This window comes from Hydra vulgaris, chromosome 02 (assembly GCF_038396675.1).
Source record: "Hydra vulgaris chromosome 02, alternate assembly HydraT2T_AEP".
Taxonomy (NCBI): domain Eukaryota; kingdom Metazoa; phylum Cnidaria; class Hydrozoa; order Anthoathecata; family Hydridae; genus Hydra; species Hydra vulgaris.
The window spans coordinates 27,636,523-27,651,088 of record NC_088921.1 but is presented as its reverse complement, the minus strand read 5'-3'; the positions used below and the strand labels follow the sequence as shown (position 1 = coordinate 27,651,088).

Here is a 14,566-nt window from a genome sequence, read left to right as displayed (position 1 = left end):
AATTTTTTTTTTAAACCAAAACTTATTTGGTTTAAAAAAATTACAAGAAATTTGATAACACTTTACTTTTTTATTGTGACTAATTTTTACATATTTTTAAATCTTTTATCACTTAATCTTAAGCTTTCATGAAAAAAATCTTTTAAATTTTTTTTGGTTTAAAATTTATTGAGTTGATTAGTGAAAACTTATTTTATTTTGAATACTAAAAAATAATATACTAAAAAAAATAATTTGTATAAAGAAAAATTATTCAAATTCTGTAAACCTTACAGGTTTCTGAAAAAAAACTTCTAAATTTTTTATAGTTATGCAAAACTGAAACAATGGAGATGAGCTTGTAATATTGTTTCTCGTTGGATGTAGAGGTATTGGTTTATTAGCTTCATAAAAATCTATCCATGTCTCTGCTATGTCTACATCATCAGACATCATTCACATTTTCTTAAACGATTACAACTTTGTAGAAAACTACCGAGAGTAACAATATGCAATTGGTTGGTATGTTAGTTTAACGGCAACGCGCGGGATTATTGATTATTATCATCTAGAGCAGCTGATCGGCCTTTAAATAAGACGGGTTGTAATTGTATTTTATAGAAACAACCTCACAATTTTATTTATTTACAATTTTTTTTATACTGTCAAGTGTGGAACACTTACAGTTAAACTTAGAGGCGTTACTAAGTGGGTGCAAAGATGTGAATAACACCACGTAATATCGTTTCAGGAGTGACACCAATTGGTCGTCAAAATGCAAAGCCTGGCTTCATACCTGTTTTTGTCACGCTGTGAATTTGGAAAACTTTTTTGCATTGTTTCAAAAGTTCATTTAAAAAAATTCTATTTGTTAATTATAACCGCAAAATTGTTTACAAAACGTTTTTGTGGTTTCAATCACAGTAATAAAGGTTTTCAATCACAAGTAATAAAGGTATCATTTCATACTACATTCCCTCACTTAACTTAGGATATACAACAAGAGTTTTATAAAACAAGATAACCTAATCAAAATAGACTTGTGCTTTAGTAATCAAAAAGAGTGGTATTACAACACAATGCTGAGAGAATATGTGGAAGTCGCGGCTGGCTTATTCGCTTGTCAAGCAGTAATTATACTGTCAATTATACTTGTCAAGTAATTATACTGCCTATGCTATGCCGTTAATGTTATAAACTTTTAAGTTTCAAACTAATTTTCAAATGTGGTGGGCACGTAAGGTCCGAAATTATACTATCATAAAATATCCAAAGAACATCAACAACGGATTAAAAAATAAAAGTTGGCAAAGGGATGAGCTGACTGCAGAAAATTTGGTTCACTTTTGTCCACGATATAAAAGTTGAAGTGAAAAAGAAAAAACTTTGAGTAACCTGTAAAGTAGTCAAGTTTACATAATGATGTATTGAGTTTAAAGTTACATCAATGGTACTGCAATGACTGGAACCCGCGAAAATGTAGAAGCCATTCTCAAACTAATGCACAAATAAGGAACTTTAATAGATGTGGGTCATTCCATATAAGATTGCCATAATTCAAAAATATTTAAGCTGAAATTAGAAAAATATATATTTTTAATTAAATTAACAGACACATTAGTGCGTCTAAAAAATCTTTATTTAATAATTTTTAATATTTTATGATATAAAAAACATGGATTTCTTAACATGGAGTTGTGTTAAACGTTTTTAATTTTTTTTTTAATTTTTAGTTCTCAGAATAAACATTAGTTATTAAATAAGTTAGTTAATAAGTGATATTATTATTATCTCAATTATTAGTTGGTATGTTACTAAAAAGAAAAAAGGTTTTTTTTACCGTCACGACCGCGACTTTTATAAAAAAACTAGTTCTTTTTATCCAACCTAAATTGAATTTTTTTAAATTAGAAAATATTTAGCAAAAGCATTTTAGTTGAAATAAATATGTATGTAAAAAAAATTTATAACATCCTTGTCTGGAAAAAATGCAGTAAAATGCAAATTCTTTTTTTACACAACCGCAACGTATCGGATGTTTCGATGTTTAAATGTGTCATAGCTATACGACGCATTTAAACATCGAAACATTTAAATGCGTCAAGGAAGAAGATTTAATTCGAAAAGCCTTAATTAAAAGACGTGTTATAAAGACTAATTTAAACAATTCATATAACAGTGTATTTAAGGATTATGAGCTAATTTAAAATATAACTTATTATACATATTCTACATAAAAACACAGGAAGTATATACTAAAACCATGCCAAAATCGCACAAACAAGTTTGTAAAGATTATAGAGAAATAAAGAAAACTGAATTAAAAGATATAGAAAAAGAACGAAGTAATATTCGTTGCCAACAATCAACGCCAGAGCAAGAATTGAAAAATAAGGAGTTTGGTAAATTACGACAGCGAAAAAACAGAGATCTTCAAAAAGCTCAAGGTATCATTGATAATACTTGTTCTTCTTCTAGTCAAATGGAAGAACCCGTCTATCATTCAAGTTCGTCAGAAGCACGTACAAGGAACCGCGTTAAATTGGCTTTACCAAAATTGCTACGAAAACCAGATTAAGTCATTAAACAGTTAGCAATAGAAATGAACATCTCTTTACCAAACAAACCAAAGATAAAAAAGCGCATCCGTTTATTTTCTAGTGTATTCAATTGTGAATTAGAGTTTTACAACCGCGAAGAAATATCTCAATGGACTCCAGGTATAAAAGACTTTATAAAAATTGATGGTGAAAAACGTTACTTGTTACTTAAATTAAGGGAGTGTTATTGTTAGTTAAATTAAGGGAATGTTTTAATTACGCAGAAGAATTTGGTAGCGAGATAAAATTTTCCAAATTTTGTGCACTTCGACCTGCTCAAGTACACACATATTCAAAGACGTCTCTTGAAACCTGCTATTGTCTAATTCATGAAAATTTTATAATTATATGCAACGCTTTATCCTCAAACCTTAATTTTTAACCTTATAACACAAACTGGGTAAACTAATGGATTCTTTGAAGCCCTCTCACTCAAGATTCCCTTTTACTGTCGTGTAGTTTTTGTGCTAACTGTCCTAACAACCGAATGCGTGGCAGTTTTATGAAGTTATATGCAAAGATTTGACGGTAAATTTAATATATTTGACTGAAGATGAAATCGATCAACGTTATAGTCAACTAAGCGATAATTTACTGCTAGCAGAAAAGGTTGAAGATATACGACTTTACCATTACTGGAAAAGTAAGAATGAAATTTTTAGCATGAAAAGAATATCACCACTATCAGACGAATAAAAAATCGTTATTTAGGATATTGATTTGCTTAGGTTATTTAATTATGTTTTTAATATTGCAATTTAATAAAGTGATTTGTTACATTTTTTTTTAATTAAAAACTTGTTGATGTTTCTTTTATTTTTCTAAGGATAACTATAAACATTGATTAACTATAAACATTGTTTAACTATAAACATTGTTTAACTATAAACATTCTTTAAATTGTTTATATATTTTTAAAAACTTTGGCAATGCTAAAATATACCTTAAAAATACCTAAAATGTAACATTATCTGATATTACAAAATTTTGTAACGACCGCGATGTAACGACCGCGACTTTTTGCTAGCTACCATTTTATGTAAAACATGAACAAAAAAAATAAAATAATTGTATTATATAAAAAATAATGAATAATATAACATCCTAAAAAATAATTAAAAAAAAAAAAAAATCTAAAAAATAATTAAAAAGATTAAATTTTAAAGTTTTCCACAAAAAAACAAAATTACTTAAACAATTTCTTTTTCTGCTTTTGTAGCTGTCACAACCGCGACTGATTTTATTTTGACATAGCGGTGCAACTATCGAATAAAATTCGCTGTAAATTTTTCAGATCGTAGTACGTGACCAAATTTACACATTACAAAAAAAAAAAAGGTTTATTAAGTTTCTTGCTTATATTTTTACCTTTTGCAGTAGAAATGTCACGACCACGACTATATAGAATGACCCATGTGTTGATTAGGGCAGGTCGAATTACAACTTTTTTTGGATTTAAATGTTTAGCATTATGGAAATATTTTCTCAACAGTCCAAAAACACATACTGAAAAATTTTATAAAATTAAATTAGTTTCTTTATGAGCGATTTCAGCTTTGAAGTTGGGTCCAAAGGCTTAGTGCACCACATTTACCGCGGCATTGTATTATAAATTCAGGACCTAACTAATTTATATATAAAATAAAATAAATAAAAATCAAAAGGACTGACACTTACTTAGAAATAGAGAAAAACAAAATAAAGCACTCTAAATCAGCAACAGATCGCGAGTCTCATGCTACTCAGTTATTTAAATTCTGAGTCTCTGATAAGTTAAATTTACCCAATAGATTAAATTTTAATTAAGATTATTAAAAACCTTTAAAATAACTGTCAAAAGTTGAAGTTATATAAATAAAAGATTCCATAAAAAAAAATTACATTAAAAGTAACATCTTTTTATTTATTTAGAAACTATTTTAACAATGTTCAACCACGTAAGGTAATGACTAACTCAAAAATTATTATACATTTTTATTAAATTTTATTTTTACATGTACAAGTAGCAATAAATTAGTTTTTAAATTAACAAAAAATATCATCATATGTCTTACCGTAATAAAATTTAGACATAAAACTCTTTCTATGCTTTCTGCGTAGAATTTTTGCTGAAATATACTTATGACGCGCTTCCTTTCTAAAAACAGTATGAGAAGCCGTGGAGACAAGTTGTACAGATCTCTTAACACTCTGTGAATGTGAAGGAAGATCTGGGAGGTCAATTTTTTCTTCAGACAATAACTTTTCTATAATCTCTTCATCAGTAAAATCTTGAGTTGTTGCTGGTTAATTTATGTCTTCATCAAAAATATTTATGAGCTTATACCATATATGAGCATCAATGTTAACTTCTGGAATTTTATTAATTCTGTTTATAGCTTGGCCATCTTTTTTACGATTTTTAATATCCAGTAATCTCTGCATTGCTATTGAATATATATATATATATATATATATATATATATATATATATATATATATATATATATATATATATATATATTTATATATATATTTTTATATTTCAATGTTAAAGTCAAAGGAAATATATATATTTCCTCTGACTTTAACATTGAGTACAAAATATTCTCAGGAAGTAGGCAAAAGGTATTGAACCTTAAGCTTGCGAAGCAAATATCTTGCACCTCTTTTCCTTGGAGCTTAATTTGGTTATTCATAAAATATATAATTGACGGAGCTTTGTGTAACTTATTGCTCTTTTTATGGAGGAACCATGTAGAAACATATACATGAACAATATAGGTTACCAAAATAATTAATTCAGAATCAGGAACTAGTACTCGGACTTATAAAGATATCAACCGTATTGCAAATGTTAACCAATAAGAATGATAAAGGGGACCAATTTTCCAACTTGAATATTTAACACTCATATTTCCAGTGGCAATTCCAATGCAATATACATATAAAAGCCTGTGGTCACTTAAATCATCTAAAAAATTTTTTTCTAAAACAATAATCGGAAACTTAATAACACCAAAATTCATTCTTATGAAGATTGCAGCCTATAGTCTCAAACTTTTCGTCCAAGTTTTTTCTTTAACTCCACTACCATTCCTACTTTAAGACCTGTGCTTGTTGAAGTATTGTCTCCCAAAATTGCTTTTAGAGTGTTTAAAGAATCATACTCTTCAAGAACTTTGTATAGGCACTGAGCTTGCTTTTTTCCTGTTGCTCCAACAAGAGGTTAAACTTTATGAGTAAGATACTCCCCACTGTAAAGGTTAGGGAGAAACTCCTTAGCCACAGTCATGTGATGTTAATTCTCTGTTGATCTCTTTAACACAACCTCACCATTTTTTTTTTTCTCTTATAAATGGTGTTGATGGTAAAATTGATAATGAAACTCTTATAAGTATCATTATGAATTTTACCATCAACAACAAGGCTCTCTGTTATTTTCAACAGATTTTAAGTCTTACAATACTTTATCTGACTATTTGCGTCTGACTGTTTTGGATTTGTCGAAAACTACAGTTGATACAATTGCTGAATCATTAAATAGTCCTGATGGATCGAGCATAAGGGCATTTCCTAATGCAGCTCCAATCGAACTTCCTATATTGTTTCTGATCAGTTCAATAGCAAATTTTGGAAACTTCCAAAGATTGTAAAATCCTGATGAATTTCTTTTAGGCTCCCATATCTAAAAAAAAAGTTATAAAGTTTGTTAACAAAAATTTTTATATAAATGTTAAAAAAAGAAAGTAAATTTAAAAAATGTAAAATAATGAACCAAATTTTAATTTATTAGTTAATTACTTCACTAGAGCTAGAAATGACAGATTCTGAATCAGATTCTGATAATACTATTTCTGGAAGTAAATTAAATGTTTCTTGTTGTAATGATTACTTCACATTTTTATATTCAGTTTTATGTTTAATTAAAAAGACTTGGGTCTAGAAAGAATGATCTAGAAAAGAATCTTTAATAAAGATTCTTTTCTAGACCATTCACAATCAACTGAGCAAAGTTGAAATAATCCATTTGGACCTGACTTTTCTCTCTAGTCTTTTAAATATAACCTTTCTTCTACAGGAATCTAAATATTATTTGATAATATTGAGCAATTGCATATGAAATTCATAGTATTGAACTTTATCATATTAGTAATATACTAATGTTCTTTTTATTTAGTAACACTTATTTTATTTATCTATTATTTAAAAATAGCATAGTACTTTTTATCTGGACAACAAGAACATAAAATATGAGTATCTGGACAATTATCTTAACTACATTTGATATTTTTATCATCACAAAGAACAACTTTAAGATCACATGTGCAGGAACTGATATCAAAAAGCCTATCCATTTTTTTAGAAGTGTTTTTTTCTGTTAATACTTTGCATTTATTTCGGTTAATTAACCTGGATATGTTTACAAGTACTCCAACTTTTTTTTCTACACAGTAAGTGGACAATGGTAGCCGAGTGTTAACTTTTTTCCATATCATGATTATTTTTTCAGCTGTAAGTTTTACTATTACGCTAAAGCAATAACTTGGATAAGTATTGTTAAGAAAATAAAATTCTTAAATCATCTGTCTGTTTGAGGTTGGTTCTGTATTTGCAAGAGGATTAGGACTTCCACCAAACTTGCTTTTTGTGCAATTTCGTGTTTTACGCTTGTTTAAAAACATTATTTTTCGTCCTCAAAAATTTTTTTTTCATACACAATAGCGTATCGTTTTGGTGACGTCAAGTTGTTTGTTTGTCCGAATATTAAATCCACAATTCTATTTTTAGACCCAGAGCGGTACGCTATCATAACATTTGTTTTTTTGCGAAAGTGCTGCAATCTTTAATTTGTATGAAAATCTTAGTGTTAAGATTTTTTACGAGCGGTGTCGCATTAAATAAGTAGATCGTTAAATAAGTAGACAATCAGTTCTGCGCAAGCGTCACGCATGCGCAAATATGGCGCAAAGCTTCCGTTAGATAGGTTAAATCAATCGTTTCCATGGTCAGCAAAAGATACTATGACTCAAAATGAGGTTTTATTTTTTCAAAAAAGCGAAAACCAAATATATTACTGATTTGGGAAGAAATGTAGGAGAGTGCTGCTACATTAATTGATCTATACCTGCCTCAACCCAAACCCTCAGTCGATCTAGCAGCATTCCCTTGCATATTTTCCATAAATTAGTCAATGTATCAGCACTACATTATCTTTAACCCTTAAACCTAACAAATGAAAAATTTGTAATTGTTACTTAATTCTACGCAGATAAATAGTAAGGAAAGTATTCTGATGTTGTCGCGGAAAAAAGAAAAGAAGAGAATTTATTTTTTTTTTTTTTGTAAGTTTTTGTTTACATTTGACGTAATATATATAAATTACATATTTTTTTCCAATACAAACAAGGCTTCTAAAAGAAGATCAAATGATCTTATCGTCAGGAGCCTTTTACAAAACAGAGTACATATTACATTATAAAAACGCCTTTTTACAATAAGAGAACGTAAAAAATTAACATAAAAATATTAAAATAGTACTTAGATAAATAGAAACAAATTGTCAACAAGTATAAAACAAAGATTGAACATACATTTCAAAATTATTATATATCATAAGACAAATTAAAAATTTATTAACTCGTGTCTAGCCTTTTTTTGTGTGTTAATTTACCTCCTTAAGGCCGAAAAAGCCAGAACAGTCGCGGAGGCTGCTTTAGTTGTTGTTACAACCCTCTCTCAACTCTTTAACTACGAAACACAAACCATGACGAACAAGACCGCTACACGAAGAAACAAGTTGAGCAAAAAACGTGAGAGCAACAAGTTGATGAAATATTTTTTGTACTATTTTCAACTAGACTTATATTCATCGATAAATGTTAAGTTTCATAGTATTATCTCTCAGCGTTCAAAAATTATGACAATATAAAATTTGAAACCCCCTCAAATTGAGGAGGGTTTAAACATTATATGGTTTTAACTTTTGAACGCTAAAATATTTCACTCTGAAATTTAAAATTTACCGATGAATATAAGTCTAGTTGAAAATAGCGCAAAAAATATTTCTTCAACTGTCTGGAAGTTAGCTATCTAAAAGACCAAAAAATGCTGGTGGCGCCCCTGCATTGATCAATATATGTCGATAAATTGATTTACAAAATGAACTCTAAATGTGTGCTAGAAGAATTTGAATTTTTAAATCATATAAATGTTAAAAATGTTGAAACAGCCATGGTATCAACATGCCAGAATAGTCTATACTTTCACAAAAAATTGATCAAATATCTCATTATAGTTAAAAATTACATAGCCATATTTTTAAATACTACTTTTGGTGTAGTTGTAATAGTAACTATAGTTAACTGCAACTGCAACAAATGTATGTAAATAAAGAACTGACTTTAATAACTGTACCTATTAACTATATCTTATATTGATAACCCTAGTTGATAAAATGAATAACTGATGACAGTAAGAAAAAAACAACTACAAAGTGAGCAAAACAAATTATCATGCCAATAACAAAATAATGAACAAGCAATAGTTGACCTAAATTAGCCAATTGTATAACTTTAGACATCTATAAGACACTTCCAAAAATAAAATAAGTAATGAACTTTTTAAATATTAACTAAAAAATAAACAAACCAACAATAAAAAATAAAAAAACGCATTTATGTATATTGATTGAATTTAAATATTCAAATAAGTCATAAAAACAAAAACAAAAACAGCAGAAATAATAGGATACATTTACAACGATGATAGTACGAAAGGAACACTTTTTATGATAGTATAACACAGTAACAAACGAAAACATTTCTAATTTACCATTCTCAATACATTTCAGATAATGTTAACTCATGTCATTATCTTTTTATACAATCAAACTTAAGTTGATATCGCTACACAAAGCTGTTGCATTTCCTTTTAAGAAAAAATCATTTTCATGTGCAACTCTATGGACTAACAATGGCGCATCATCTTTACTTAAACTATTAAAGAATGAATCATAAAACTGAACACACTTCCAATGTGAAACAACATCAGGACACTTTACTTAGAAACACCCAATATGATTTTCTAACATAAACCATCTGCAAAAAACTGAAACTTTCTGAAAAACCACCTGAATAAAAACAATTAAAAATTCAAAAAAACCCAAATATTTTAAACTTGGAAACCTAAATATTTTAGAAAGCTGATATAAAAACAAACATTGTGCTATATCAACCAATGCGTCATCAGACCAGCCAGATAAGTCTCTTAAAATATCTAAGGTCTTGTCTTCAGACTGTATTGAGAAACTTTAAAGAAAATCTTAGGAAAATATGAACTTCGACAGCCCCTTATTCCAAATATACTATCATTAACAAATAGCTTTTTTCAAAGCTTTACCAGTTTAAACTTTAAACCTTTTTCTCATTGATTGGTTTGAGGAAAATAAGCAGACTTTATCAAATAATCTAAAATTTTAAAGTTTTTTGAAGAGTACCAAAAATCTATAAAATAAAAAGGTTATGTAAATTGTTAATTTTTCAATATATCTACTTTATAGATCAGTAATTGTAGTTTTTTTTCCACGTTTTGTTAAGGCAAGAGGTCAATAAGGTGTAGGGGAAGTTTTTATATCTATGGTCAGATTTTTTCAATGCCCAAATTCAAGGCCCCAGACTTGTCTAATAATGGCGAAACTGATACGACCACATCTCTATACTAATTACTTTGTATTAGTATAAGTATATTGACTTATACTAATAAAATTCCATCAAGTAGAAGGGTTTAAAAATTAGTAGCCCTAGGTACAATAAGCGTTTTTTTTTTCTCAGCATCTTAAAACCCACAACTGTGGGTTTTGAGATGCTGAGACATAGTACAAAATTAACTTCAGAAACATACAAAAATATATACAATAATAATAAATTCTTAATCATAAATTGTAAAAAAGCTTAACTTAAATAGTGGGTTATATATACACATACCACAAAGTTGACATTTTTTTATTATAATAATTTATTATTCTATTAGAGACATACTGCTAAACATCTTCAACAGAGTAATTATAGACTGGCATTTTAATTATATAATTTTAAAAAATTTAAAAATATGATTATTTTCGTTTATATCTAACGGAAACTAGGCTACTTATTTAACCTGCCTAATGGAAGCTTTAGGCCGTGTCTGCATAGCCGCCGAGAGAAATTTCAAGTCCTGGGGAAGTTTTATTAACGGGCCCTCAATATGATAAATCATATACCCAGGACCAGAAAGCATGCTCTGGTCATTGAAAATAAAAATTAATTAAATCTTTTAAAAGTCAAAACTATTTAAATCTTTTAAAAGTTAAAGTTAAGAAAAAGTGTATAAAAAATAATGTTAAACACTATTTCATAATAGAGCTTTGCGAGCCTTTCGACTCCCAAACAAATTAATAACTTTTTCAAAATTAATTTTCATAACCATTTCGGCTTTAATAGATAAAAGTCCTAAGTCATTTAAACAATTTTGTGTCATTGTTGATCTTAATACGTTTTTTATTCTTTTCAACATGCTAAAAGATCTTTCTGCTTGGGCAACTGTCACTGGAATTGTGCAAAATAGCCTTATTGCATTTATGTTTGGAAAGAGCACATTCAGTTTGTTTTTTTAAATTTTATTTAACAATTCAACGGGCTGAAGATAAATATTTTGTATATTGGCATCATAAATTGATTTTAAATGCAGTATTTCATCTCTAAGATGATCATCAATATCATTTTCATTCATTTTTTGCAACTTTTCACACTTACTTTGTATTTCTTGATCATTTAAGTCACGGAACAACCATTATACATTGAATAAAGAATCTATTTCTTTTGCTGCATTAAATCTTCTTGTCATATTTCCAATAATGCTATCCATGAAAATATAGAAAACATTAATTCTAAATTCTTCTGCCGGTGTCCTTATTAACTCGTGTGTTGTTTTTTTTCTTTTAGTATATTTTTTCCCCGAAAATTTATCTGTAAAGATGTGCCCAACAATCTACATATATTTAGAATAATATCCCAACTATCTTTTGTCGTATTTAATTCAACAAGAAGTACTTCTGTAGTTTGCCAGTACTAAGCATTCAAAAGATTCCATATATTTTTTTATTCTAATAAGATCTTATCGAGTTTCTGACGTTAAGTTTAATTCCAAAACTGCTATTTTAATTTCATTAATTTTTTCAGCAAATGGCTTAACACTTTCAATTCTTGCAGACCACCCTGTATTTGACGTGTGAAAAGAACATCCAGTATTATTTTTTATTATTTCCCATCTTTGTGGGCTACTACTAAATATATTGTATAATTTTTGTATAGTGCCGAAAAATCTTACAACATGAATACATGATTCTGCTGCATAAACACCACATAAATTTAAACTATGACATGCACAAGGAGAAAAAATTGCCAATGGATTAATTTGCAAAATGCGAGCTTGTGCACCTTTATATGATCCACTCATGTTAGATCCGTTATCATATCCTTGTGCTTGACAATCACTTATAGGAATATTTTACCTTTGTAGCGTTTCAAGAATTGTATTAGCAATATCTTCTCCAGTCTTCTTATTGCAGTCAACAAATGCAAGAAATCTTTCCATAATTTCGAATTTGTTGGACTTAATAGTAACGTACCGTAAAATGAATGTAGTTTGTTCTATATTTGCGCAGAATTGGGTGTTGCGTCAACAATAAGGGAATAATACTTCATAGTTTCTCTTTCCTTTAAAATACAAGTTCTCAAGTAATTTGGACATCATGATATGAATTCATTTTGAATGTCTGGCGATAAGTAATGTACTTGCAATCTCTGCTTTTCGATTTGTGTCTGCTTTACGTTTTTTAAATGTTCTTCTAAAAGCGATCGTAATGACTTAAAAGTTCTAATAATTCTAGAAAATCTCCATTGTTCGAATCTCCAATCAAATGAGCAACACCTCTAAAGGCCTATCCACGCTCAGCAAGAAACAAAATTACATCTAATAATTGTTTTAATAAATCTTTCCATTTCTGTGTCTCATTTTGTATTTGTTTTACTAAATAGCAATCAATTGTGGTATGTTTATTTTTTTTTTTCTAAATTTCGCCTTTGGATATAACAAGATTTATGATTACTAGATTTTTCATGGTCAGGTATTCTGTCATATAATTTTTTGTACCCTCTATTAACCTGTCAACCATTTTCTGTACCAAAAATTGATCTTTGCTTATGAAATTTATAAAATAAACGACAAGGAAAACAAAACAAAGGATTTTTAGATTTGCTCCAAACTAACCAATCACGAGGAACTATTTCTTTATTTTTCAAACGAATGCTTAATAAATAGGTAGGGAATTGACAACTGTGTTTATCTACAGGAAATGTTGTTGGGTGTGGTTCTGGACCTTTTAGTATGGCATCTTCTACGTCTTTTGGTGTTATACTTACTTTTACCACTCCAATATCGATGTTGGCACAGTCAGTATACAAAGAAAGTGTCGAAATATCAGATTTCGCGCAAATTCCAACAAATTCCGTTTCATTCCTTGCGCTTAATGGATCCGAATCAATATCTCCATTATCGCAATAGCCATCGTTTTGTGTTTTTGAAGAAATTTTAAACCCCAAATTTTCTAGTGTTCTCATACCTCTAGAACTTTCTTCATTTCTTTTTTGTCGCTCTTTTCGTTTTTCGTAACCAGATTTATGGCGAGAAATCATATTCTGTATTTCAGAAATTAAAACGTAGCTCCTTATACAGAATTTATAAATAAATAATGCAAATTAAAGTTTACGAATATTAACATTTTTTTATTAATATTAATATTTGAATAATAATATTTTGTATTTAACGCAATTGTAATATTTATCAAAAGTTTTAATTTAACACGTATATGTTATTTACATAATGTAAACCAAAATTAAAAATATACGCTTACAAAAAACATCAGCAGTGTCTAAAACGAAAATTTTAAAATGCAGCATTAATAAGAGATCAAGTCATGCAATCTTTACAACTATTAACGTTTTAAAAAAAAATTAACAAATGGAAAGTTTACAACGTCGATTAAAAAATTCGAACTTTAATTTTGATTGAAATTGAAAAAAATTCGATTGAAAAAATTCGAATTTTGATATTACAAAAGAAACATAGCAAGAATCAAAAGAAGCATATTTGTTAAAAATCTTAAAGACAAAAAATAAGTGATGAATAAATAAGACTTCATGAAAAAAAATTATTTGTACACACACGGGGCCCCAGAAATCTTCCCCGTTTAACCCCCCCCCGTCCCCCCACTCGGCGGCCATGCGTATCTGCACATGCATTAAGCTTGCGCAGAACTGACCGTCTACTTATTTAACCGTCTATTATTTAACGGGAGTTTCTATAACGTCGAATTCTAAAAAGCCGAAATGCCGAAATGCCGAAAAACCTTCTAAGAGAAACTGAATAAAAAACGGAATGAAAGCAATAAAAAACCGGTAATAAACCCCCGCATTTTTAAAATTATTGTTTTGATTTTTGAAAATGTTTTAATGTTTTGAAAATTGAAAACATGTAAAATTAATAAGCAATAAATTTTGTGTTGGTATGGCATCTGTGTGTCGTATACTAAAATAAGAGTGACTTGCAGTTCAGTGGAATCTGCACAATAAGAGGAAAATCTGTCACTAATGTTAAATATAAAAAGATAAAAATGTGTTATCACAGCAAGAGTAAGCAGTAAAATTTTTGTTGTTAATTTTTCTATTTGTTTCTTTATTCTGTGTTAGTTAACACAAATTAAAGATTAATTAATCTGTGTTTTTTCAAATCTGTATTAGTTAATGAATATTAAGCATTATACTATAATGGCCTAATTTTTAACAGAAAAATTTGAGATAAAAGAATTTAAAGTTTTCTTTTTATATTCTTTAATTTTAAAGTTTTATTTACTTTAGTAATAAGTGATCTTTGAAATATGTTTTAATCAAATTATTATAATAAAAATGTCT

General features: G+C 28.4%; 1 protein-coding gene across 1 annotated transcript in view; it reads right to left on the bottom strand.

The window, feature by feature from the left end:
• The window catches only part of LOC101239863 (nephrocystin-4), a 61,721-nt gene extending 61,189 nt beyond the window's left edge, over nucleotides 1–532 (bottom strand). Inside the window, exon 1 of the mRNA XM_065790463.1 lies at nucleotides 274–532. Coding sequence (XP_065646535.1) covers nucleotides 274–435 — 162 coding nt within the window. The 5' untranslated portion in view covers nucleotides 436–532. The remainder of the gene's footprint in view (nucleotides 1–273) is intronic.
• Between the last annotated feature and the right edge of the window lie 14,034 nt (nucleotides 533–14,566).